The sequence below is a fragment of the Anomalospiza imberbis genome, chromosome 21 (assembly GCF_031753505.1).
Source record: "Anomalospiza imberbis isolate Cuckoo-Finch-1a 21T00152 chromosome 21, ASM3175350v1, whole genome shotgun sequence".
Classification (NCBI taxonomy): domain Eukaryota; kingdom Metazoa; phylum Chordata; class Aves; order Passeriformes; family Viduidae; genus Anomalospiza; species Anomalospiza imberbis.
The window spans coordinates 5,146,509-5,170,281 of NC_089701.1; the positions used below are offsets into that span (position 1 = coordinate 5,146,509).

Below are 23,773 nucleotides of genomic sequence, written 5' to 3' on the forward strand. Positions count from 1 at the left end.
TTTTTTCTTTTCTCTCTGTCCAAAACCAAAGAGCAAAGCCATTGTATGCAGTCTACAGCCAGTTTGTGGCTGAGTTAGATCCCTCCTAGCAGTGCCAAAAGGAAATGTGGCTTCAGTGGCTGCCACACCAGGGCACAAGACTGCTGGTGTGACCTTGGACTGCTCAGATGTTGGGTAAAGCTCATTAAACGTTTACAGCCATTTACTGTCACTAAATTCACAACCAACTCCTTGACTTGTGGCAGAGTGATCACACAAGAACTCTGCTTTATAGGAGTCTTTATTGGGATTTTCCTCTGATTTGCTAACAGCTGTAATCCCAGCAAACCTGTACCTTAAATCTTTGCTATGAGTCACTTACTGAAGTGTGATTTGCTTTTCTAGTCAGGAAAGTTCATAAGCTCTTACTCCTTTTCAGCAGAAGGTAGACAGACTTGCATTAATCCTGGACTCTGGAAGGGCACTCATTCCCAGGAGTGAGCCTGGTCACTCTCAGGGTTGGTCCCACATAGACAAACCTTCTTGTGCCACCAATTTAATGTCAAGCCTCACCTGAGATGTTTACACTTGTGTTGGGTCTGTCCCATTCCAGGATTCCCAGATGGTAATAGAAGCCTTTAAATCAGGGTTTGAGCCTCCGGGAGACGTGGACTTTGAGGATTTCACGCAGCCCATGAAGAGGACAGTGTCTGAATCCAGCCTTTCCAACTCCAGAGGGGATGGGAAGTCAGAGCCCAAGTTCGGTAGCAAATCCAAGGGCAAGTTATGGCCATTCATCAAGAAAAATAAGGTACTGATTTACAAACTTGAGCTTGGTGCTAGTATGTGTTTTGTCAATAACCTGTGTCTTGTCTAGTAATCTTGGTAAGTTTAGGTTTTTTTAAAGAGAATTTTAGATTCAGAAAGTTAATAACTGATGTCTTAATATGGTGTTTTGTTGTAGTCTTTGGTTACTTAAGTTTCTTTATAACTTAAATTTTTTTTTCTTGTATAATTTCATTAATTATGTTGCAGTTTTTAAATTAATTTAAGTTGTCACGTCTCTGCCATGGTCCATTTCTGTTCCTAACTCAGAGAAGGAGTTGTAAACCACTTACCTAGTGCCATGTGTGCCAACTAACACTGTTACCTGTGGGAAGCTTCAGTGTGGCATTACTGTTTTGACACTCCTCAAACTCTCCTTGCCTTTCCATTTGCGTTGTCTTTCCAGTCTGTGCACTGGGGTCAGCAGGTGGGTGGCTGGGAGCAGGGAATTGCTGGGATTCACTCTGAAGCACAACTAATGGAGCAGAACTAACTGAGCAGTTGACTGTAAAAGACCATATTAACTTATGTACCCATTAAACCTTTTCCATCCCACTGTCATACTTTACACCATAATGCATGGCAACATTTATCTGGGGTTACCAGGACGTGTCAGGGGGACTGGACTCAATCAGGTTTCAGTAACACTGATGGAAGCCCAGAATAGCTTCAATTTTTTGACCTCACTCTTGCTCTGACCCTTTACCAAACCACTTAAATTTAACTTTTAAAAATCTCCATGTGCACAAGGGGTCATTGCTGTAGTGCTGGTGTGGGAGAAGACTCGCTGTCTGGTGCTTACATCAGTGTAGCCAGAATAAAAACACAACCAGGACTAACTCCTGAGCAAATTCATAGAATGATCTGTACAAGTGAAGTGTGATGCACTTGCTGAGGTATGATTTGGAAGCAGGAAGGAATGTGGTTTGTTGTTTTCCAGATAATAGAAACGCTACTGGGCACTAAGGTACCTTCCTTATCTGATCCATTTAAATTCAGGTATTTGAAAGCTCTATCCATATGCATTATTGCAGCTGTCCACAGAGCAGAACAGGGCAATTTATGGGGGTAGTGCTGCATGGAAGAGTCTGCATGAGCTTCCTTCAAAATATTTTTGTGTTACTCTTCTGTTGCATCACTTACTAATACTTTCATTTATCACAACTCTTCATTTAACATGACTCTTAACTACTGCTTCCTCCCCTCTTTTAAACCATGGCCTTTAATATTTAATTATTTAATTGGTTTTTTCTCTGGATTTCAAATATTGGTTTTGATGCTTATTTTCGTTTTGTGTTTTATCTTTTTATTTTGGTTTTTATTCTGTCACTTCTCCATCTCTTATACGTAGCTTATGTCCCTTTTAACATCCCCCCATCAGCCCCCTCCTCCTCCCCCTGCCTCTGCCTCACCCTCTGCTGTTCCCAACGGCCCCCAGTCTCCCAAGCAGCAAAAGGAACCCCTCTCCCATCGCTTCAACGAGTTCATGACCTCCAAACCCAAAATCCACTGCTTCAGGAGCCTAAAGCGCGGGGTAAGTTCTCCTCTGGATACCTCTCTCTCTCTCTCTCTCTCTTTTTCTTTCTTGCGCTTTTATTGCACGTTCTGTTACGTAAAAACTTTTGTTTTGTGAACGGTTCCATTGTGTTTTGTCATAACATGCAGACAAATCCAAGGGTTCCCAACATATAAAGCCATTTGTAGTCAAAACCCCCACAATGAAACCACAAAAAGTAGAGTTCCTGTTGGAAATTACCCATCTGGGTGTCTTGGGGGAGGAGAGGCTGGACAAAATACAGAAGGAGGAGCTGAACATTGAGTAATGCTCATGTAAGAAGTCAAAGTCTTTAGTTTTTCTCTCTTCAGGGTGGGTTCATCTCAATGTCTGTGTCAGAAGGAGATGAGTAAATTAGGAGGGATTCTAGGAGATAATAGTTGTGATTTCAGTTGGTAAAAGTTCAGTCTGGAATGATGTGACATTGTCACTAGAGCAGTGGGAACTTTGTTCCAGTCCCTCAGCTTGTGGCTCAGCTTCAGCAGTGGTAGAGTAAGAATCTGGTGAGAGGAGGAAGGTGAACTGATTCTGGGTGGTAACAAAGCCTTTCCATGGTCCATGTGTGCTTTAAGCCAGGGCTGCCAGGTCAGGGGAGACTGGGACACAATTCTCAGTGCCATGATGCACAGTTTAAAATCATATTCTTCCAAGTGACAGAGGAGAGGTTCCGAGGGAGCAGGATTTGGGATTCCCCTGCCAGCAGCTGGTTGTGTGGTGAAAAGATGCTGAAAGCCTCCATGGCTGATTTGGGGATTCACCTGGTTTTAGGTCACACTGGACCAACACTTTGTGACACATCACCACTGTTCCAAAAAATGGAAATATGGCCTGAGGTTTTCCAGGTCAGCTGCTGTTCCTGTTGCTGACAGCAGCTGTGGTTATATTCATAAACCAATGTTGAAGTGTTTCTATGGAATTAGAACCTCTCACTGGTGGTCTTCATAAGCAGTAAATAAAATGTCGGATCCCTGAGATAAAATTTGCCATTTTTCAAACAAAAATAAGACTCAGAAACTCACACATGGCATGGTTCTACTGAAAATTTGCTGCCACAGCATGGCTTTGCCTCCTAGGTGAAACCCTTAGAATTATTTCTCCTGTAAAAATGACAGGAAGGAGACAAAAGTGTTCAGTGTTTGAAATGTTTTTTAGAGCAGACAGTAACAGTGAGGAAGTGACTATTTAAAAAAACCCAAATTCTGCTCCAGGCACTCATTTAGGACAGAGGACTGGAGCTGTATAAAAGCAGAGATGATTTCCATGGGGAACTTGAGTGGTTGGTTACCAAGAACTGAGAACAGTGCTGTAAACAATGCACTGTCTCATCTGGTACAAAGAGAACAGTTAAAAATAAAGATGTTTTAAACAGTTTCAGTTCTTTGCTAGGAAATTGCCATTTAATGGGACACTCAGAACACAAAAAATCCCATTTCTTCCCGTCCCTGTTTCACTGAGGAAGTGGGAAGTTTCTAAGCTGTCCAAAGGCAGGTTCTGTACGTGTCCCTCCTTACCTCAGTTGCAATTTGGCTCAGAGCATCTTTTCTCAGTGGTTTTTCCAAGTGGAGACAGACTTTCAATTCTGCTTGTGCAGCAGCAGAGCTGAGGATGTGCTGGGTGGTGGCACCACTCCAGGGGTGACAAATGGAGCCCTCCTTGTCCTGGGCAGTGCTGGGTCACTTTGGGGTGAAGGCACTGCTGGAGGTCAGGGGGTGTGTGGCAGTCTAATGCTCCATAGTGGCATTCAGAGAACAGAATGTTAAAAATAGTGCTGAGAATTTTCTACTTGAGTTAAAAATACTGGTTTGTAGTTCCATGGGCACTTCACCAGTTTGAATTTCAAATGTATGAATCCCTATTGAGTAATTGCTCGGCCATATAAGCAATCACAACTAATTGCTTTTCACAGTTCCTGAAGGAAGGCCATTATTTGATGTATTAAATAGCTAAGAAATCCAAGCACACCTTAAGAATTTTGCATGCCATATTGTTTTAAGTCCTTTGTGTGAAAGACAAACTAATGAGAACAATGTGCTATAGTCTTCTCTGGAGTCCCTCAAATTTCTGCTGACACATTAGTTGAGAATGTGCAAGGAAGGGCTATTGCTAAATCTTCATTTAAACCTTTCACTGTGTTCTTTTGCTATTTCATTTCCTTCCCCTGTCAGCTACCAGGATGTTTGTATGTAAATACTTTTCCTGCCTGACTCATCCTGAGGATTTGGAGTCCAGTGTTCAGATCATCATCTCTTATCCCAGAGGGATGAATTCAGGCCCCTTGGATCATCTAGAGATATGGAGGAGGAGGAGAGGCTGAAAACCTCTGGCAGCTTGCTCTGTCTCATTTGGGGACTTGTCAAATTCACATTTTAGAGCTCCTTGGTGATTTGTGTTTTACAAATGGTCAGACTAAGAGATCATCAAAGTGCCATATGACCTTCAAAAATAAAAGCATTCTAACCAGGCAAAAGGAAAATCAAGAACCACCCCCAAATACTTTTAATTAAAAGTGAAAAATGAGTGTTTGGTATTTGTTTTAGTTGATGTGACCCCTGTTGTATTAGGTACAACTAGACAATACTGTTAATTCTGCTTTAACCTTATTAAGTTTAGTAAGATGATTTCCTTTACTCAATTCTTTGCCATTCCCCTGTAAAATCCAAAAACATCTTAATTTTGCTGAAGAGCATGAACATTAATGTCAGGAATACTGGATTGTGATGCTCCCAGAGGAATGAGAAGGATGTAGGGTGGAACATTTGATCTGTTCATCAGGGAAGCAACTTTTTGGAAGGTCGTGCAGGGACCAGCAGGGCAGCGCAGTGTAACAGGAGTTGGGACTCTGCATCATTTCATTTGCTCTGAATTGTCTCTGCACTGCTGGGTTTGTTCCTTGGCAGAATTCCACTCCAGACACCTTCAGTGAAGGTGCCCACAAGGCTCTTCAAGTCTTATTTTAGAATATTCAGCCAAATTGCCAAGCAGGTGCTTCCTGGATTTCTTGATAACCTGAGCTCTCAAATCCTACAATGCCAGGGAAAAAAGTTTACTTCAGAAAAAATGGGATCACACTCCTTTTTTGCACTATCTGAAGGAATAAGGAAAAGAAAAGTAACTGTTTGATATGAGAAAGTCCTGAGACTGTAGCAGGATAAATTCCAGCAGCAGGAATTGCACATTGTAATTGATTCTTGAAACACAGCACTGGAATGGATTCCCATACAACTCCTCCATGAAATCTGGGAGATCAGAATGTCTGGAGAAGGGAGTGTGTTTTAGCAATTTCCTTTTAAAATTTTGGTTGAGCATCTTAGGTTGCATTTGGCAAAATCACTGGTGACTGTTCAAACACATTATATAATTATCTATGATATGTTCTGTGCCCAGTCTGGTTTTCATTTTGCTTCCAAACCAAAAATCCAATGAATCTTGTTTTCATGGAAGGAAACAGATGCCTGAACAATTCACAACAGATGCAAGGTTAATGTGGAGGCACCAATACCAGTATCAGTGGTCACTGCCAATATGAAATCCTAGTCTGTTTAAAAAAAATTTAAATATTTAGGTGCTGACTCTTGTCAGTGTCTATGGTTTTCTAATCACATCTTTGTATTTCCCTCAAAGCTTTTTTCTTCTAACCCTGGCAGCAGAAATGTCCATTATAGAGAATACCATAAAACTGTTAGAGCACTTATTATGGATCAGAGCTAGGAGAAGGGGAAAAAACTGTCATACATTTTTTTCTGAATGTTTTTCCTAATAGCTGCTTTAAAAGACATTATAAAATTAGTGTAGCACTTCAAATCAACTTCATCTCTTTAGGGAAGTTAAAAGCCAGAAGAGCACAAAGAAAGAGGAACCAGTTACATAACTTATAATTTCATTTATGCTTGCTCTGCTTTTTCTAATTCCATTTTGAGGACAAAGGAAACTCGGTATTTTACTGGTTGGTACTAATCTTGTCTTTAGTTTTATTGCTACAGCAGCAGTAACATCAGCACCTTTTTTTAAAAGAGCAATCCTCCAAACTAACAACATCCAGGGGTAGAACTTACACCTTTGAATGAGTCCGTGTGCGCTGTGTGAACTTGGCTTTCCTCCCTCTCCCCAGAGCCCGGGAAGTGACTGAGCAGGGAGGATGGGCTGGGAGCTGGGGCAGACAATACTGCCAGTATCCAAGTTCCATAAAGCACACGGAGGAAATTTTGTGGTTTCCTTTCTAGTGGAAGTTGTTGACTTCATTACAATGTGATTTTATTTCCATTGCACCCGTTGCTGTTGCCCCTCTGACACTCTGTGCACTCCTGTCCCTCGACACCGAGCTCTGAATCTGCCCCACTGACCAGTACTTTGCTGTTCTGTGAGCATGCAGAGGCAGCAAGCAAACCACCCCTTCTCCAGCCTGCTCTGTTCCCTGCCCTGGGAACACTTGTTGTTCCCAGGTGTCTCTCTCTGTGCCAAGACCGGGATTTTTCGGCGGGGGGGGGGGGTCATTAAACGCGTAGTTTGTTCTAGCACCGAGAGAGATGTCTTCTGACCTTGGTTTAAACAAGCATTTAAAAATACCATCTTTTCTGATCTCTCTGAGCATGCTGAACTCTTAATATCCACCTGGTTCCCAGGAGGCTCCCACTCTGCACTTTGAGGGTAGTTAAACACCAAGCTGCCTTTTGCTGTAGAAGCAGTGAACACAGAGGTGCTGTGCTCGTCCCCGGTGTAACCAATGTGTGTTTTCTCTTGCTGACTCACCAGCAGACACAGTCTTTGTATATTCACAAAGAACTCATGAAGAGGACTTTAGGGACACCCACGTGTGCCGTTGAGGCTAGGGAATATGTTGTAAGTCTGAGTATGGTGTGATCAGCCCATACTGTTGCTACACAGTCGCTAACCCCACTTACAACGCCGGCCCGAGTGTGCTGTGGGAATGTGCTTTGTCAAAGAGCCAAGGAAAATTTGGTGGGAGGCAAGTGGCAGCTTACAGTGTGATGTGCAGGATAGATAATGTCTGCTAGTCCTGGAAATGCTGAAATTGGCACAATTAAAATAGCTGGACCTGTGAAATTCAAAGTGTAATGAACAGGTTCTGCACATTTATTTTAAATTATTTAATGAATGCAGTCTTGAGCATCACGAGCCCTGATTGAGAGGAATTCTGTGCCTTGGTTGTGAAGCATTCCCTAGAGCCTTTGGAAGCTTCTGTGAGCTGTCTATAATGATGATAGTTCATGGAATCAAGATATGTGACCTCTAAATCTGCTACTTGGACAAAGCAGAGTATGGGGAGATTGTTACAGGGCCACTTAAAAAAAAAAAATTTTTAAAAAATTACCTCGTGGTTGTATATATTGAAGTCCAGTGATTTATTTCAACCCTGTTTTCTGTAAGTGAGGTTAGTGGCCGTGACTGTCCAATAACACATGGACCTGCTGGCTTTCATGCTCTCTCATGTGTTATTGAAGCTTGTGGCTCTTAGACTCTTCATTTTTTTTCCCTGCAAGACTAAGCTAGGCTTGGTTTAAATTGACAGCTTGAAACACATTTGCTCATTTCAAGGAAATGTAGCTTATTTGGTCATTTGGGGGGGGAAATGCCTTTGTTCTCCCATGAGCTGCGAGCAAGTTTCGAGCTGTGAAAACCCAACAGAATGGGCAAAAGTAGTTATGTAGTGTTTAATGCAGATTTATTTTCAATCTGCTTATATTTGTTTATAGAACCTGAATCACTGTCATGTAAAATTTCCAATAAATTTCAGAAATTGAAAACTGTGAACACGACTTATTTCAGCATTTCATTGTTTCCAGCCTATGAACTGCTTTATTTATACTGGTTATAACAATCCCTGATGTACTATTTCAAAATGCTATTAATAAGTTCTCTATTTTTGTCATACTTAACAGCAAAAGAATTGGGCATACAGTGTCTGTAATCCCTTTCAAATTTGCTGAATTTGCAGCAAAAGAATAGCCTTGATGCAGATGATTCTCCGCAGTATTTAGTGCCTTTAGAGTGAGTAGTGTTTAGCCACTAGCGCATGTAGCATACATTTGTGCCTTTTTAGAGTGCTTCATAGGTAAATCTTTATTCTGCACCATGAGTCTTGTCTGTATCTATGTACAAGAATCTCAATTTGTGCTGATCATGTCTATGCTAAAGTTCACAGGAGTGCTAAAGCAATGATGCAAACACAAGCTGCCTACGCTGAATTTCTTCAGACCATTCTTTCTCCTTCTATGATTACTCTCTCCGATGGATTGGTTTTGTTTGCTTTATTTTTTTAATGGCCTCTTTAGCTCAGAGGGTGAATTTCTTCATGGCACTGTGATTATTATCATGTGTTTTTTCCCTAATGGACTGGACTGCAGAGGGAAGTGTCACTGCTGCCTTGTCACTGAAGGATCAGTTCACATGCAGCTTTTCACTATTTCAAGATCATTTATTTTCCTTGAATGGCTGGCATGTGTTGCTGTTAAAATCCTGGTAACTAATGGGAATTGTTATTTTGGGGGAAAAAAAGTCTATTTCTTAAATCAGCTGCCCACAAGAGGTGTGGAGCCTTTCTCTTCAATCCAATCCTAATGAACTGTGTTTTTGCTAGAAATGGAGAATCTGATTGAGAACACCATTGCCAGGAGCTGTTGGTAGTGGCAGAGAACTTGAATGGAAAGAGGTTCCCCAGTCTGGCAGCATAAATCCTTGCCTGGAGAGAGGCATTTTCCAGCATTTACCTTCCAGCTGTTGTTAATATGGAGTGTGTGCTTTTATGCACCTCAAATTTGTTGGGTTGTTGGAGCATTTCACAACTGCCCCAAGAGCTGGCAGGGCAGCTCAGTGCCCCTTCCTGGAGGAGGAGGAGGCTGGATGGAGTTTGGATTCTCCTTTTCTATCTGTCTTTAGATCTCCAGCAGCAGCTCACTGGTGCTTGGCACAGACCTGAGCACTGTCAGTTCCCCTATCTCTTGGAAATCCTTCTGAACTGCAACTGCTTTGTCATTTTGCGGTGCTGGAAGAGGCTTTGGGAGTTTTGGTGGTTCTGTGCCCAGGCACAGGTGTTCACCTGGGAGTTTCTGGGGCACTTGCCCAGAGCTGTGAGTGCAGGTGAGGCAGGGCAGAGATGCCACTCCATGGGCACACACTGCTTTCAGTCTTGCTTTCCCAGAGTAAGTAAAAGATAATATTTGGGCTCTGTCCCAGGAAATGTGGTAACTTCTGAAGAATTAGATCATGTATATCGTTTAAGGAGGTTGAATAATGTCTTACCATGCTGTCATAGAACCAATTTGGTGTCAAGAGAATAGATGTTTTTCTCCTCCTCCTTGGGCCTGACCTTGTCTGCTGTGGCCAAAGTACGTTTGAGTCTGAGTATTTGTTTCTGAATTGTTCAAGAATGTGAAATGGCTTTCTGTGCCTGCCTGGGCAGCACTCTGCAGTCCACAGGGACAGTCCAGGGATGCTGTCCTTTGGCTGTAGCCAAGAAGCAAGCATTCCCTGGAGGTCCCATGGTGCTGGGTGCTGCTGGAGCCGCTCCTTGCCTCTCCACCAAGGTTTGGCTCAGGGCTGAACCCCCAAAGCCCTTCCATGAAGTGGCTGATGCATTTCAGCACATTTTTGATCTAAAGTGATGCCCATGCATTTGCAAGCTGTGAGTTTTTCCCACCTCAGTGCTGTGATGAGAACTCCCAGTGTTGTTGGTGTAGCTGTTGTCAGTCAGTCCAGGCCTGATCTCACCTGTGCCCAGGTCCAGCATTCCCATTCCTGTTTCTGGCCAGGTCATGGCAGCTCCCCAAGCCCATCTTGTGAACTTTTGCACAGATCTGTTAGTGTGACCCATTTTGCCTTCCAACAGCAAGGGGATTGTGTCATTTTATTGTAACATCAGCCTGGAAAATTTCCTCTTCTACTGATGCACTTTTGTTTTTTCTCTCTCTCCCCCCACCCTGTATCTCTCCAATTTTACATGAAGCTTTCTCTCAAGCTGGTAAGCACATTTACAGCATGCCTGTCCTGTGTTTTAATCACAATTTCCTGTGTGTGTTTTAATGTGCACTGTGCCACATGTGACATGACACTGAAATTAACTGTTAAATTTGTTTCTTCTTTGTGTTTGCTTTTTTTGACATTTATCAGATAAATCTGAATACACAGGTCTGGAGTCTAATAGAGGTGATCAGAATTCAGTCTTCTAATAAACTGCTAAAAAATTAACTCTAATATATAGTTTAGTTTTCACTTATTATAATCTGGGGCTATGAAAATGTAGAAAAACAGTATTGAGCGATTCTGCTACTATATAAGTATACATTAAAACAATAAAAGAAGGGGAAAAATTAAAATAAAGGCCTCTGTGCTTGCTGGACGTTTTCCAGAGAGCCATGCATGTCTTTCTGTGTAAAGTAGCTGCAAAGTTTGCTTTCCATGTCCAGTATTACTGGAAATCTGCATCATTATCACCTACATTTTACAGCCCTATGTAGTCCTTCAGAATAACCAATAATGACATTAATTAAAGTTCTGTAAACTGTAACCAACAAGGTTAACTCAATCTGATTTGAATTTGCAAATTGAGACGTATGAGTCTGTGTGAATCTTAAATTCCATCTTGGATGCAGCTGGGAAGGTTACTTGAACTGTGGTAAGATAAAGATGTTACTGAGCTGGAAAGGGAAGGGGTGAACAGGCCTGGGAAAGCAAATTACGTGCTGAACCCCATGCACAAGGAACTGTTTTGCTTGAGACACTCCACACCTTGCTATGTCCCACAGCTTGGCCACATTCCTTTGGCCCTGGAGAGCCCCTCAGCAGGAGAACGTGCCTGGTTTGCTGCCCCACCTTGTGCAAACACGCGAGAGCTGCAGCCAGTGATGGCATTTGGGGACCTCGGGATCCACAGGGGCACCTAAACTGTGTCAGCTTCCAAGTTCTCTTATTCCTCACCAGTTTGTACCTTTGGGTGCTCTTTCCCTTCCCTGTGAGGGTGGGCAGGCCCTGGCACAGGGTGCCCAGAGAAGCTGTGGTTGCCCCATCCCTGGAAGTGTCCAAGGCTGGGTTGGACAGGGTTTGGAGCAACCTGGGACAGTGGAAGGTGTCTCTGCCCATGGCAGGGGGTTGGAACAAGATCAGCTTTAAGATCCCCTCCAACACAATCTATTCTGGGATTCCACCTATATCTTGTGCTTGGACACATCATTGTGGGCCTCTTCTGCTCATGGCAGCTCATCCTGAGAAACATGTGGGCCACCACATGTTTTGGGTCCTGCTGCTGCTCTGGCGGCCCAGTGACTTTCTTGAGCTCCTTTAGCAAGGTTGCTTCTCACTGAAGACCTGTGGTAGGTCTGAGGAATAATGGGAGTGCCTGGAATACATCCAAACCTTCTTTTGGCTGTTGCCAAGCTACTGTCCTGGGAGTCCACTGCATTTATACTGAATTTCCACTCATTTTCTTGGTCACAGTGCTAGTGTGCTGTGTAGCTGAGTTAAGCCTTTGTATGTAAGAATAAATCCTCCAAAAATGGCTGAGATGGCCTTTCCCTGGGAATTGCAGAAATTGGAAAGATGTGCAGGGAGGGCTGAGACCCATTTTCACCTCGGATGGAGAAAAGCAGCTTTTTCTAATCTCCTTTGGATCCTCACTATGCAAGAGCCAAAACCGGGGCTGAAAAAGCTCATGTTCTCACATGTAGCTTCAGTCCAGAAACTGGTCCTAATACAGGCTCTGTTTTCACTGTCCTTCATCTTGGGACAATTTGAATCCTAACTCGGTATCTTTCTGCAAGGAGACCTTGTGAGCAGCACATCAGAAACAGCACAGCTTTCCCCTCACCTCACTGCTGCAGCATTTCTAAATTGTAGGCAATGTCCACGGCTTGAGAGGCAGCCCAGGTGTGTTTGTGCTTGAGAGCATGAAATGTGCCCAGCATGTGCAAAAATTGCTCCTTGACTCTCCTTTTTGGAGCAGGGGCTCCAGATTCTGATAGGAAATTCCTGAGCACAGCCTAAAGTTGGTGTGAGACCACCTCCCAGCCTTGGGTGTGCAGCTCTATGCAACACTCCTGCCTTGGTCTGAAGCATTGTGAGCCACGCTGCTGGATTTAGTCCAACTTAGAACTCTTGAATGAACTTGAAGAATCAAAAATGAGATACCAAAATGATGCTTTTCCAAATTTCATTCTATCTGTTGCATTCTACTAATGTACAGCTGGGGTCTGCTTAGAAGTGAGGAGGATATATCAGAATATGTTTTCTAGACTTTACTGTAAGTGCTTGTTTGTTTACAAAGCTGCCTTCAGATGCTTTGCACACACTAAAGATGTGTGTGGCTTTAGTGTAGATTATCCATAAAATAGATTGAATCACTCTCATATCTGTTGTGATGTGGGAGTTGCTGTCAAGCAAAATCTAAATGTTAAAGAATGAATTAAAATAGATCTCTCCTCTGTCAGGCACATCAAGTAATGTAAGCACTGGTAGGACTCTGTGTGGGGAAAGTTTCAGAACCAGCATAACTTTCTTAGTAATTTGTCTTAAATTTGCTTTCTCATTGTCTCACAAATGGAATTTTAAGTGTATTATTGCAGAGATTATCAAGCACATGCCATCTTTGGCTGACAATCAGTACAACAGCAGTTTCCTCAGCCTGCTCTGAGACTTTGGAATGGCCAGTCCAGAGGAGAAGGTGACCTGTGTGTGGTTGTCCTCCAGCCCTCTGACACCCCCAGACTTTGATTTTGAACAGCTTGTTCTGCAGCTGCAGGAGAAAGTCACAGTCCCACATTCAGTACCGAGCCAAGGTCTAATGAGCAGCTTTTGTGGCAGTGTCTCCTCTAAATCCCTCTCCTCAGAGAGAAATTTGGTGTTTGAGCAGGACTGATGGCCCAGCCCTGCTCACAGGCTCTCAGTAAGCTGATGGACCACTGAATTTGGTTTGTGGTTTTACCCTTCTATCTCCCATATTCCCCCTTAGAAAGGGGACAGGGAATGAGCAGAAGCAGAAACGGGCAAAACCTGCCCAAATTCAAGCTCATGCACAAGAACCTCATTCCCTTATGGTGCAACTAATCAGTATTAATATGTGTTCAGTATAGCCCCCCCAGTCTGCCTCCATTGCCTTCTGGCAAGACAAAAATAGGTTCACTGTGAAGAAAAGAGTGTGGATGTATTTTATGTGTCATCTATCTGCTGTATCAAATTGAGGCAATCAAGAGGAGACATAGCAGAAGGCAGAAAAGGGGTTTTCAAGCAGAATCACACAAAGGTAACCTCTGTGGTCTTCAATTTTTTTTTTCCCCTTTGGTTATGATTTCAAACTGACTGATTCCATGGCTTTGATATAACTTCTGGTTTTTATGTCAGTACAAGTGAGAGAGGAAAAACTGAGAGACTTTGGTGTGGAATGTGGACCCTGGACAGTAAGCAGCATGTTTTTTTAAATTGTAGAGTCCAGTGGGGAATGCCTCTGTTAGCTTGGTGTGTTCAGTAGAGCCCTGACATTTGTAAATGACATTATGTCATTTATTTTCTGACATAAATGAACTGTGTTGGACCAGCAGTCAGTCAGCAGTGCACAGGAGAAGTGCAACTGTGGCACGGGAATAAAAGCCAGGAACTGCTTTTATGGGAATGCTGTTTGTAGCTGAGTGAAAGAAGGCAGGAAGGATCAGCTTTCCATGAGAAGGGAACTCTGTTAAAAAAAATTGATGATAAAACTGTAAATAAAAATAATTTCTCATCTTTGCTGTAGAATTCTGGAATTCTCCAGCTGATCTCCAGCCACTGTTAGGGAAGCAGGATGTTCCTGGGATCATTTTGAGGGCATCCAGATTCCTCACCATTCAGGCACTGATAACACACTACAAATGATAACAATGCTTCAGACCACTGTGATTTTGCACAGGTTTTTGTGAGCTGCTTTCAAAATGCAGTCCCAAAGGGTTCTTTCAGACTGATTATTAAATTTTTTCCTTATTCCTCCCCACCCTCCATTCCACTCTGTGCAGGGAGCAGGCCCAGAAGACTTCAGCAATCTCCCACCTGAGCAAAGAAGGAAGAAGCTTCAGCAAAAGGTCGACGAACTAAACAGGGACATTCAGAAAGAGATGGATTCAAGGTGAGTCAAACCTCTCCAATGAAAAGTGAAATTGCACTGAGCAGAGTCCCTGTGTGTGATGGATGTGGGTAGATCCCAACAGGAGAGGCTGTTATGAGATGATGGCATCATCCAAAGCCTGATCTGTAGCTCAGATTTCCTGGAAGCAGGAAGATAATGACTCCTGTGCTTCTGTGAATGCTTTTTCTACAAGGCTGCATTTATCATTCTGGTTGAGAATAAGGCTATTTTAGCTCCACACTTTTAATTGATTCTGGCAGCCTGTGTTTGTGCTTTGTGTTTGTTCACATTCTGTAGTTGCATTAAAGATTCAGCGTGTTTTGTTTGTGAGACACAGAACTTTTCTTCCCTGAAGGATTTCAAGACTGGTCTCTTCCTAAATACTGCTTTGCATTTGTACACATCTGCCTACATTTTGTGTCAGGTTGCTTTCAATAACCTATTTATTTTGCCTACTAACCCAGAATTTCTCCTTTATATTTTCTGTCATGGGTAAGAAAAGAAAATGGCACGTGGTTATATGATTTCTCATTGCTTTGTTTTTTTTTCTCTGTGTTAACTTAAGTTTGCCTCTCTGTAGGTTTTTCTTAATGTTCTGTATTGATTCTGAGGTAACCCAACACTAAAATCAGATACGGAATTGCAGCAGAGTGAAGTTTAAATAAGACAGTTTATGATGGAGAAAATATCACTGGCAGTTAAATAAGAGTTAAACAAACAGTAATAATTGTGAGTCATATGTTTGCAACATTGTCCCTTAAGGCTTCAGGCACAGAGCAGTCCCACTTCCTTGCCACCCACACTTTTTCCCAGTCTCCATACACACAAGGCAAAGGCACAGGATTGCAATTGTCAGGAGTTTGGTGGGAAACTCTAAAGTATAAAGAGTGTTAACTTGAGCCGTGGGACTCTCATTAACCTCTCTCCCACCAGCTAGTGCCTAGAGAAAATCTGAATAGCTGTGCCTAAAACCAGCCCACAATTCCATTTCCAGCTCTGAAATGTCCATCAGCAGCTGAGAGAAGCTGCCCTGGGACTCGGCCGGGGTCACATTTTGTAGCCTCAAGTCCATCTGTCCCTGTGCTGTGGCAAACACAAACCATCTGGAGCCAGCTTCCTTTTAAGCAGTGTGAAACAAATATCTTTCAGATTATTTGGGTTGCTAAAGACAAGCTGCAACAGGCAGGGTGAGAATTTCTTGTTTGTCCTCCATTTCTGTTATTGATACATCTTTGTTCCACTTTCTCAACTGGAGGTCAGCCCGTGATGGATGATAATGATTCAGCTGTTTGTCTATGCCCTGAAAACTGGGAAGATATTAGTCTAGAAAGTTGGAGCTGTCAGAGATTGCAATGGTGGTGAGATTTGTTATTATTATTTTCCCCAGGGCAGCAAGTATGTGCTGTTGTACTACATAAAAAACCATGTCAGGCTAAAAATCAATATCAAATATCTTCTCACATTGTAGGTAACTCACTGGTTTTTATCTCTGACAGTGTAAATTCTCTACTGGCAAATAATTTTACTGTTCTTTTTTAATGGCTTTTTTAATGGTTCTATACAGGGCAAAAGCCCCATCTGGGTGTTCTCAGTTCCCTTTGTAGCAGCTTGGGTTGAACCTCAGAGTGAAGAAGAGACAGTTTATTAAAGGTATTTACCCCAGGTGAACTAAATGTGTTTGATTTTTGTTTTGCCCCTCAGAGATGCCTTGACAAAGATGAAAGATGTGTACATCAAGAACCCCCAGATGGGAGACGCAGCGAGCGTGGACCAGAGATTGGCAGAGCTTGGGCAGAACATTGAAAAGCTGCGATTAGAAGTTCAGAAATTCGAGGTATGAGAAGAGACATTTCAGTAAAAAGCAGCTCAGCTCAGGTCTGAGCAGGGCCTTCCTGGCTTTTCCAGATGTATTGATGCACTTTGGTGTGTGAGGGAAGGGCTACGTGAGCACTTGCATTAATTGGGGTCTTTGATTTGTGTAACACAAACTTGCACCATCTCCTGTGGCAGTCAGCCCACAGTTAAATTTGCCACAGAAAACAAATTGTGCTAAGTGGAGGTGAAGAGAAAAGGTGGTGCTCTCTGGACTGCCCAGAGGGCTTCAGATGCTTATTTAATTAATTAAATAAACTGAAGCATTATGTTACAGACATCTGTGGAAAATCAGAGTGACATAAATGCAAAGCACCATTTAGAGACTAACAGCAAGACAGAAGCCATGAGATGAAATGTGTTTTAAGGAATAGTCTGCCATGAACAGGAAGCTGCTTAGTGATATAAAAATCTCCAGAACAGAAGGGGAGTATTTGGAATATATGAAGCCCATTATAATTACATGAGAAGGATTAGACAGCTGAGAAAAGACTTCACTTTCTACATTATGCTTTGAACATAAACAGATACAGCCCATTAATTTCAGATGTGGTTTTACTATCCATTGCTTTCCTACCTGTTTGAAATGAGTGGCTCTTTCATCTTCCCCAGCTTTTGTTCTTGTGCATTCAGCAGTTGCTGAGTTTCTGGTGTTAGACTACTCTAAGCAGCCACACATCATTTTATTTGATTGTGACTACAGCAGCATCATCTCCTGCTGGCTGTTAACCGCTTCTCTGTCAGGGTGTTTCCAGGACCCAGTGCCAAAAAATAGTTACATTTTCAATAAGTGTGTTTTTCAGCTAGATAATCCAGAATTTGAACCAACTGACCACTGCCACTCAAAGGAGAATGTGAACATGCCTACAAAGCAGCCTGTGTTCTGTAGCCTGGGTGTCAGGAGTGTCCCGGCAGGGTGAACACTGTCTGTCTGTCTGTCTGGCAGGGCTGGCTGGCAGAGGTGGAGGGGCGGCTGCTGGCACGGACCGAGCAGCCCCGGCGCCAGAGCGGGGTCTACGAGGCACAGAACCCATCAGGAGTGAACAGCTGTGCCCAGGACCGTGAGAGGTACAGTATCTGTACGGGCTGGGGCTCAGCAGAGCCTCTGCAGGCACACCCAGGGCTCTGCAGCCTCATCTTGCCTCAGCCTACCTCAAAGAGCTGCTTTCTGACTGTGCTGAGCTGTGTGACAGCCCCCTCGCTCACTGCTGTGAAGCAGAGCGTTTTTACAGCTTTTAGTGGTAAAAGTGAGGGTTCTCACTTATCTCTAGTCACAGCCAGCTCCAAGCAAGCTCTGGAACCACTGAGCTGCTCCAGCTGGAGTTGTTTTCCCTCGTCCCAGCCCTGGTGACCGAGTGGTTCTCTCTCTGCTGAGGTTGGTTGCTATAGTTGCTGTGTTTTTCCTCTCTTGAGCAGCCCCGATGGCAGTTACACAGAAGAGCAAAGCCAGGAGACTGAGATGAAAGTACCTGCAACAGACTTTGACGATGAGTTTGATGATGAAGAACCACTACCCACCATAGGAACATGTAAAGCGCTCTATACATTTGAAGGTATCACTCAAACGTTACCCTCATTTCACAGACTGGGGTTTTTTAAATTCCTATGCCAAGGGCAAGTGGGAAACCTTCATTAAACCTTAAAAAGCCAAATGGCAAGTGAGGCTCTGGTGTGATTCGTAGAAAGGCACCAAGACAGGGATTTTTTCTCCTATTACAAGAGAAAGAACCAAAACTCTGCTGTCAGGGTCACATTTCTGGTTCTTTATGTACACACTGCTGCCTCCTGAATCCCAAACTCCTGTTCTGGCTGCCAGTGATGAGCCAAAAGCTGTGTCCACCCGTGGTTTGAGTTACTGATTCCTGCTGTGCAGCACAGCCTGAAGTCCCTGTTGCTGTGTGTTTCAGGTCAGAATGAAGGAACAATCTCTGTAGCAGAAGGAGAGATGCTCTATGTAATAGAAGAAGACAAAGGGGACGGGTGGACGCGAATCCGAAGGAACGAAGATGAGGAAGGCTATGTCCCCACATCCTATGTTGAAGTCTATTTGGACAAAAATGCCAAAGGTGCTATGACCTATATTTAATGCTATTATTATTGTTTTATTTGCTTTCACAGAGATAATCCAAGCCTGAAGCTGCTCTGTGTTGCAGATAGAGCCTTTTAAGAGTCTGTACAATGCCACCAAGTGCATTATTCCGTATGTGGACTAATTATGGCTTGTTGTACTGCAAAATGTGCTTTTCTTGCTCAGAGAAGGGTAGTGTGGGGGACTTCTGAAAGCAGAGGGGAAATGCAGCCTTTCCTGGACAGTGTTTGCTCAACTGTCATTGCCATTGCACGCCCAGCTTAGTGCAGGAAGCACAAAGCCCTTTGGGATCATTCAGGCTCTCCTCAGATGCCCAGGTGGCATCTCAGACACATCCACAAGTGAACTGCTTGTCCCAAAGTCACTCGGTGGAACTTTATGGAGGGAATATTTAGACTGCTGGTTTGTGTCTGTGTGGGAGCTTTTCAGAGCCTCTTGTGTTCTGGGGACCTTTTGAATGGAAAACTGGTGGTAATTTAGTTTAGTGTGTGTGGAAGGGGAAGGAGAGATCTTACCAAAACCCCTCTACACAGCCCTCTGTGGTTCTTGATAAATGGGCAAAACATTGAGAAAGCTCCTCTGTTCTTTCCCACCTTGCTACATTTCAGATGTATTTGCTGTTGCAGATGACCAGAACTAATGGTTTAATTTTTGCTTACATGAGATCAATGGAGACATTCAGAGTTTGGACTCTGTAAGCTGCTGTTTGTTGCTTTTAATTCCTCCCAAATGTTTTGTGTAAGGAAGCAGTGCTGCAGGGCAGACCTGGCTGGAGTAAATGCCAGTGCTGAACACCTGGTAATGGGATACACTGAGAAATCAAAAGGTTTCAAATCAGGACATGTTAGAACTCCACTGTATTAAATAATTTCTGTTTATTCAGTCACTTAATCCTTCAGATTATTGTGTTTCCTAGACTTGAGAGTTCTTGGTGTGAAACAAATGGCCTCATCCAAGTCAAAAGCAAACTGAACTTTGGGGTTTATGGGCAGCAGGAAGAGAGAACCAGGACTGTACCCATAAACCAGCACAGAAACTTGAGCAGTTCAGTGTTGGGTTGGGTGTCAATCAGTGCAGTGCCTTGTCTGCTGCAGGTGAAAATCTGGGCCTTGTTTTATTTTGCCATAATAGAGTAGTTTGATTTTTCCTGTTGGCAAATACATGGTCAGTTGAGATGCAGAAGAGTGCAAAAAGTTTATCCCCCTCTGTTGGTTTTTATTAACCTTTGAAAGAGGAACATGGATCATCCCTTCCTCTTTATATCCAGAACAAGGCTGAAGGATTGGAAATCATGGAATCACAGACTGGTTTGGGTTGGAAGGGACCCTCTCATTCCAACCCTCTCCCATGGCAGCGACACCTTCCATCAGAGTAAAAATGCCAACTCTGCCAGGGGTGAAGGCTGATACAGCTGCAGCCATGTCTGTAGCCACAGTGGAGGTTTTCTAGATAATTTAAAGTTTTTCCATTAATTTTGCTGGATTTCAGGAACAAAATCAAATGGATCTGTGAATATCTAATGTATAGGAACAATAATGTTTACCTCTTATTTCTCAAGTCTTTGGTTTGAAAGAGAATGCTTCACAGAATGCAGCATAAAGATTTGCAGGAAATGCTGCTGTGTTTAAAAGGTGAGCTTTGTTGCAAGCTGCAAACTGATTTTTAAGCTATTGGTAGAAATTACTTGATTCAGTCCTTGAAATAGAAGCAATGACATTCCTGAAGACAACATTGTAAATACTAAAGCATTTACACACTTTAGCAATCCTTTCCTCTTTTTGGAAAGAAGGTTGAGCAGCTGGCACCACAGAAGGCTGGTGGCAGAAGGGTGGGAGCTCACAGCAGCCCCTGTGAGTGTCCCAGCCAGCAGGGCCAGTCCTGGCCCAGCCTCACCTGCCTGGCCAGGCTGTGTCTGTGCCATGAGCCAGGGGCAGCTCAGTGCCACTGCTCAGTGCTCTGTGAGAAGCTGCTTTTTCACTCAGCTGGAGCCTGTGTTGTCAGAGCTCTGCTGCAGAACTGAGCTGAGCAGGACAGGTAAGTTGTGTGCTGCAGGTGCCCTCCTGATGGTATTCTTAGAGGAGCCAAGTTGGGTCTGTGCCCTGCCAGTCCCCGTGTGAGGGCTCCTGATGGCTTTCACAGGGCTGCCTCTGCTCAGAGGGTGTTGGCAAACCCTGTCACAAAAAGAACAGTAATGCCTATCTTGTTTTGCCTTTTTTTTTTTTTTTCCAGATGTGCACAAACCACTTCAGAAAATCTCTGAGTAGGTTTGCATAGGCCTGTCCACCCTTTATTCTCCTGGTTTGCTGCTACGGTTGTTTTAAGAGCTCTATTTGAGAAGGTTTTCTTTAGAAGAGATGAATGCACATGTCATATCTCCATCACTGAAAGACTTTGTTAGGTACCAGGTCGGCTCTGAAATGTCACTGCTGAGGAAGGTGCTGCCCTGACTGTGTCCATTTAGTGCAAACAGCACTGTTGTCCTTCTGAATAGAAAGGAGAGCTGCAGGCTCTGCTCCCGTTGGGATTCGTGCAGGAAGCTGTTCTGTGCACACCTGGGGGTAGCATCTTGCAGGGCTTTTCTGGTGTCTGGTGCTGAGACCTCTCAAACACAGGAACTGGTTGGGCCTTTCAGCTCGAGAGCGACCACCCTGTGTCACTGACTGTGGTACCTCATCATCTGCTCGGGAACAAAACTGTCTTTCACTGAGGGATGTTGTGAAATCGTGTGACACAAAAAATCCTGCACGGAGTAACCAGCTCTGTACAAACCCTGCATTGCACCCCACAGAAACACCACGTTCCCTTCCAGCAGAAGGCCTGGATGTTTGTTTGGGTGGCATGCAGGAATGGAGGCTGGTTTGGGAGGTTGAACTTCTTGATAAAAACTGTTCTGGAGCTGTGGGCTGATCAGCATTTTGGCTCCTGTTACCCCTCACCTCTGATGATATCAGTAATTCCTTATGGACAGCTCTGGCATTCCCAGTGCTGCAGCTCTGCTGTTTGCTGTAACCATCATGCAGAGCCTTCACTTATATAAATAAATAGGTAAAAGTTAACCATGCTGATGCACTTTTTATCTAGGATATATCTGATTATTTAATGCTTGCCAAATTATTTAGGAATTGGTAATTATAAACTGGACTGTGGCTTTTTAAAATCCTTTTGTTAAATACGTGCCCTTAGTTCTCCCAGTATAAAAAAATTGTATATAACATAACTTAAAGACTAAAGTTACTTGAATTTGAATTGTTTTTATCCTTTTATATGTGTATAAATATAAATGGTTTTATAGGCTGTTCTTCTGCTTAACCCAGCTGTTTTGGTAACTATTCAGTCCCTCTGATGTTGATAAGTGTTTTTGGTTACTCAGCTGCCTGCACCTGGACTTGCATAGGAGCTGCTGTTGTGTGTCAAGGTTTGTTCAATCTGGCCAGTGTGGTTGTCTTGTTTCTATTCTTATTTTTTAAAGAATCATCATCTGTCAGGAATCTCTTTATAGCTTGATGTACCATGGTGTCTTCTCCTAATAAACATTATATTTTCTCATTCCTGTGAGGTTTTGGTTTCTGAGTTTTTTAATGACAGTAACTAGTAGATGGCAATAATTAGTGGCAAAAAATAGTGGCATTTAACTTTCCTAAGGGACAGCAAATGGCTCAGAGCTGCTTCTCACTCTAAGCACAAATGCAATTCTTCTCAAGAAAAATATTTTATTGTGGCTCTTTGGAAACTTCTTTGTGCTGTCATTTGGAAGGATTTGATGGAAGTGGGTGCAAAGGGGGTGAGAAGGTTCCCCTGGTTTCTCAAATGCAAGGGAAGTTTGGACTCATCCTGTATTCCCTTGGATACAGCAGTTTGGGCCAAATCACATCCTAGATTGTGGCTTCACTTGGCCAAAGGCAAAACTTGTCCTCAGTCCCTGCTCTGTGGGAACAGGGATGGCCAGAGGAGGGGTTTGGAGGCTTGGGCTGGTTCACAGCATATTCCTGGCTTCCCTTGAGAAGGAAAGGCTTCTGCAGCCTGTGGTGGAAAGGAAAGCTCTGGATCCCTCTGCAAATTCCTTGATTTAATTTCCTGTTGTTGTTCAGTGTCATTGATGGTCTCTGGAGCTGTCACTTGAACAGATGCAGTGCAGACTGAAAATGAAAAAGCTGTTTGTTTTCTCAGTGGCAAGAAGCATGTGCTGGCAGAGTCCTGCCCCTGTGCTTTACTCCCAGAGCACAGCAGAATCCCAGTGATGCTCATCCCAGGCTGGAGGGAAGGGCTGAGGGTGAAGGGTTTCTGTCTGAGTCAGGAGCCTTCCTGAGCCCTATAACCCAGTAGATGCTTCATTGCTTCATTTCCTTTAACCTCCTGCAGGCAGAGCTGCTCTTAAGGGACCCCATTTCCCCCAGCCTCTTTCTAATCCAGTCTCTTTCTTTTTGTCTTTCTTATGTTTTAGATTCCTAAAGGTGTTTGGGCTGGTGCAAGAACCTCGGGGCGAGCTTGTCACAGAAGGAGAAACAAAATGGTCTGTTTACCCTGCAGGCAGTTAAAACACACCCATGGAAAGCCAGACTCCCACTCTTGTCTGGAGTTCCCACTTGAAAAATTGAGACCTAAATTCCATCCCAGTACCATTCAGATGCTTGCTCTTTTCCATGGCATGCTACTTGTGGCTTGGATTTCCTTATCAGCCTCTCCCACTCTTCTGCCAGCCTGGCACAGCCCCTCTGTCAAACATAACACACACTTCTCCCAACCCAATCCCTCCCAGCTTCTGTCAGAGAACTGCTGGCTGCCCTTGGACAGCCAGAGAGTCCCAAGCATGTTCTGGTCTGTCTTCTGTCCCCTTGTCCCTCAGTCCATCTGGATGTACACACTGGTCCATCAGCATTTCACACGGTGCCTTTAGTGCTAAACCTGCAGGTCCTCTCACCAGAGAGCGTGGAAAGGAGGTGGAAAACCTCCCCTGGAACAGTGTCACAGCAGCTGGACTGGGCTCTCAATCTGTCAATATTAAATCTGATCCACATGCATCATTCAACATTCTGCCTTCCCCAAAAGGTCACTAATACTTGTCAGCCTTTATTTCTCTTTTTTCAAATCCAGGCTGATGCTCATTCCAGGTATTAAACCCCTCTGACCCTGCTGTTTCCTGAAACCCTTCAAGCTCACGTATGTACTTGTTTTCCTGCTTGTTCTGTCTGCCCCTTCCTGTGTCCCTGCTGTTCCTCACACACACACAGACACACACAGACACGGACAGTGGCATTTTGGTTGGCAGCCCTTGCTGCTGCTCACAGGCCCCGTTTGGCTCTCGTTTCAGCCTGCATGCTCGCCCTGTTGCCTTGCCTGCGCCCACCTTCCTCAG

General features: G+C 43.7%; 1 protein-coding gene across 22 annotated transcripts in view; it reads left to right on the forward strand.

Moving 5' to 3' along the window:
* Positions 1 to 21,966, forward strand: part of FNBP1 (formin binding protein 1) — a 66,305-nt gene extending 44,339 nt beyond the window's left edge. For 2 of the 22 annotated variants that reach the window (XM_068211273.1, XM_068211274.1), the window contains 7 exons: positions 593 to 790; positions 14,350 to 14,459; positions 16,161 to 16,293; positions 17,278 to 17,399; positions 17,745 to 17,884; positions 18,239 to 18,397; positions 20,650 to 21,966. In XM_068211273.1, the coding sequence (XP_068067374.1) occupies positions 593 to 790; positions 14,350 to 14,459; positions 16,161 to 16,293; positions 17,278 to 17,399; positions 17,745 to 17,884; positions 18,239 to 18,397; positions 20,650 to 20,684 (897 nt within the window). In that variant the 3' untranslated portion in view covers positions 20,685 to 21,966. Of the gene's footprint in view, positions 1 to 592; positions 791 to 1,744; positions 1,772 to 2,155; positions 2,339 to 7,108; positions 7,196 to 10,319; positions 10,335 to 10,483; positions 10,520 to 14,349; positions 14,460 to 16,160; positions 16,294 to 17,277; positions 17,400 to 17,744; positions 17,885 to 18,238; positions 19,968 to 20,649 lie in introns of those variants that run through there. The other 20 variants (XM_068211257.1, XM_068211256.1, XM_068211258.1 and 17 more) reach the window with 20 other exon arrangements.
* The last annotated feature ends 1,807 nt before the right edge of the window (positions 21,967 to 23,773 follow it).